At 41.5% G+C, this 3,051-nt stretch overlaps 1 protein-coding gene across 1 annotated transcript; it reads right to left on the bottom strand.

Moving 5' to 3' along the window:
• Positions 1–204: 204 nt before the first annotated feature.
• Positions 205–2,427, bottom strand: LOC134445208 (progonadoliberin-1-like). Its single transcript, XM_063194286.1, has 3 exons — positions 2,296–2,427; positions 1,858–1,953; positions 205–243 (listed from the first exon to the last, which is right to left on the bottom strand). The coding sequence occupies exons 1-3, from the start codon at positions 2,425–2,427 to the stop codon at positions 205–207; spliced, it is 267 nt and encodes an 88-aa protein (XP_063050356.1).
• Between the last annotated feature and the right edge of the window lie 624 nt (positions 2,428–3,051).

Genomic DNA, 3,051 nt, shown 5'->3' on the forward strand with positions numbered 1-3,051 from the left:
TTTAGACACTGACAATGTGTATGAACATTATGACTGAGAGCATGATATTCTTTATTTCATATCAAATTGTGTAGGCCTATTTATTGAACACGTTTGTTATCAACTTATATTGTCAAAAGCAGCGGTGACTTTTAGAGAAGATTTCTGCCATAAAACAATAATGTAAAACACACTGTAGTGATTATGGAGCCTCCTGGACGTCTCTCAGTCATAAACTTCATTTGCTCTGCTCATCAGGCTGACCTGTGGAGGACAGACATGTAGAGACAGACATGTAAAGAGACAGACAGACGGTCAGAGATATAGAGATATAGACAGACAGATATAGACAGACATGTAGAAATATAGACAGACAGACTGACATATAGTGATACCAACAGATAGAAAAACAGACAGAGATACATGCGTACATACAGACAGACAGACGGCAGTGGTGTAGTCTACGTAGAACGCGGGTATACGGAGTATATATATTTCAGTATACCCACTTAAAATTGATTGATCCATTGTTTTGAATAGCACAAATATATACAGTATACCCACTTCAAAAAATGCTCAAATATACAGTATAGAGTATACCCACCATAAAAAGTAGACTACACCACTGACAGACGGGTATTAGTAGAAATATAGAGAGATAGACAGGTCAACAGATAGAGCTGTCCACAAGAGACTGTAAGTCAAGGGAACGGTAGCTCTGATACACAAACTAAAGGCTTAACTACAACTGTTTCTATCTAACCTTCAGTAACACTGCACGTCTTGTGTCAATGTATTGTTGATATCCACAAGGATGTGCTGTGTGTGTGGTTTGTTTGTTTGTGTTAGTGTAGCCTCTTTGTGCAGATGGGCCCTGCTGTGGACCTTTTCACTCTTTGCTGAAAACACTCAACTACATCATCACAACATAGCTATGACATTACAGAGAACCTTACAGGTGCACTGTGCTTGCCTGATTGCCATAGACCACTGTGCAGGATGGTGGCCAGAGTGAGTATTGCAACTTTGCCACTCATTGTAAATGTGCTGCGTATTGCCAACGTTGATCTTTCCATGACTATTTACTAAGGAATAAAGAATCAAAGTACAGTACGTTACACTTATGGTTAAAAATGTCTATTTCTAGATATTGAAAATGGCTGACATGGAGAAGATCCACCTTTCCATATATGAAAAGTGCAATTTTCCCAAGTCATAATGAATACTTAGAATTTGATGGTAGTGGTAAGTATTTGTGCAAATAGTAACATTTGTGAATGGGCAGCATGAATTCTGGAAATAAATAACTAAAATATTACACAGTGCACAATTAAGTAACAGATTAAGACTTAGTCATTACAATTTTGGTGACAATAAAGTGAAAGCGAAAAGGTGAAATTGAAAGCCCATTGGGAAATTCCAACTCCCATCGTCATTGTGGCAGCACTCCACAGCACACAAGTGAACACTGCACACAACGAAATTGCATTTATGCCTAACCAGTGCAAGGGGGCAGCCCTCAATGGCGCTCCTAGGGAGCAGTGCGGCGGGACGGTACCATGCTCAGAGTACCTCAGTCATGGAGGAGGATGGGTGAGCACTGGTTGATTGCTCCCCCACCAACCTGGCCGGGTCGGGAGTCTAACCGGCAACCTTTGGGCTACAAGTCTGATGCCCTAACCGCTTACCCATGACTGCCCAATAAGGTTATGACACAGGCGAAGGGGTTAAATTGCACATCTGGAATTAGTGAAGTGCAGTAAAATAGGAGACTGGATGAGACTATTTTGCTAATAAACACAGTAATTTCCTATGGGATTAATAAAAGGTACTTTACTATACTCTACTCTAAACAGGAAACAGTATGGGCCACATTACCAGCTGTTCCAGTGTGCTGGACCTTTCCTGATTGGCTGCCTCTCTGGTGTCACTCCCACAGCGTGCCCCTCCTCTCCTGGGGAGACCCTCCATCACCTGAGGGATAAAGGGGACATTAACATGGCCATCAAAATGATGTGGTGTCACAGGACACACGGACACACACACACACACACACACACACACACACACAGAACATAGACCGGATGTCTATGTCTATGTGTGTGTTATTTATGTAGCATAATTGTTTTATGCAAATGTCTTGATCGTTATGGGTTTAAGGTGATGGTACAACTTATTCTATAAGGATCCAGCACGAAGCACTATTACCTTAAAGCAAAAGTTGTTAAGAAATTACACAATGCAGCTATGTACACCATGGCAAAAACACTACCAACAGCTATGGAGACTGGGTAAAAATGGTTATTTGCATCTTACTTGTGATTCTCTGGGAGAGTCAGCTTCTCTCTTTCCACCGGGACTCAGGCCATGTGACCAGTGCTGAGACGAGCACTGCAGGACAGCTGCAGTAACAAGCAGCAGACACACGAGGGCGCCCTTACTTCCCATTCTGAAACAGCATCAGGCAACTATCACATTACTGTAAATAACTTAACACATCATGACATATGATAGCATAAAATACATTAGAGTCTAATCATTAGACTTTACCACATTTAGCTAAAATCAAACGAAATACAATTATTTTAAAATCAATATGATTGTGTCAGTTGAGTGCCATACCACAGCACAACAATGAGTGAAAATGAGTGTGTTTTTGGCACCAATCCAAGCCTTGGACCTCCACCTATGCACCACAAATCCAAAAATCACTCATTTTCAAGCCCAGTAATCATTTTTTGACTCCCTCTGCCCCATGAACCAGGAAGTAGAGGGCGTGACTTAGGTGCCCCATTCAATATGGCAGAGATGAAGAAGATCTTAAAGCAGACTCCAAGTGATAGCAGATACTTGGAAATTGATGGTGCTGGCAAATTACTCATGAAAAGCACATTTTTGAATGGGCAGCATAAATTCTAAAAATAAACTACAAAAAAACTAACATAATTTAAGCAGTTACCTTCTGAAGTGGCAGTGGCTGGAGGGGTCTTGGCTCTGTGGTGTTCTGCAGTAGTCCTGAGCAGCATTACTTGTTAGGACTTTATACCCCCACTGCTGTGGGCTGTCTGATCC

This window comes from Engraulis encrasicolus, chromosome 3 (assembly GCF_034702125.1).
Source record: "Engraulis encrasicolus isolate BLACKSEA-1 chromosome 3, IST_EnEncr_1.0, whole genome shotgun sequence".
NCBI lineage: Eukaryota > Metazoa > Chordata > Actinopteri > Clupeiformes > Engraulidae > Engraulis > Engraulis encrasicolus.

What these genes read in the sequence shown, in the direction of transcription:
- LOC134445208 (XM_063194286.1), bottom strand. Translation starts at nt 2,427, where the DNA reads ATGGGAAGTAAGGGCGCCCTCGTGTGTCTGCTGCTTGTTACTGCAGCT. An exon ending in ACTCTCCCAGAGAATCACAA is followed by an intron (nt 1,954 to 2,295) that starts GTAAGATGCAAA and finishes TTTATCCCTCAG; the next exon opens with GTGATGGAGGGTCTCCCCAG. An exon ending in CCAGCACACTGGAACAGCTG is followed by an intron (nt 244 to 1,857) that starts GTAATGTGGCCC and finishes TGTCCTCCACAG; the next exon opens with GTCAGCCTGATGAGCAGAGC.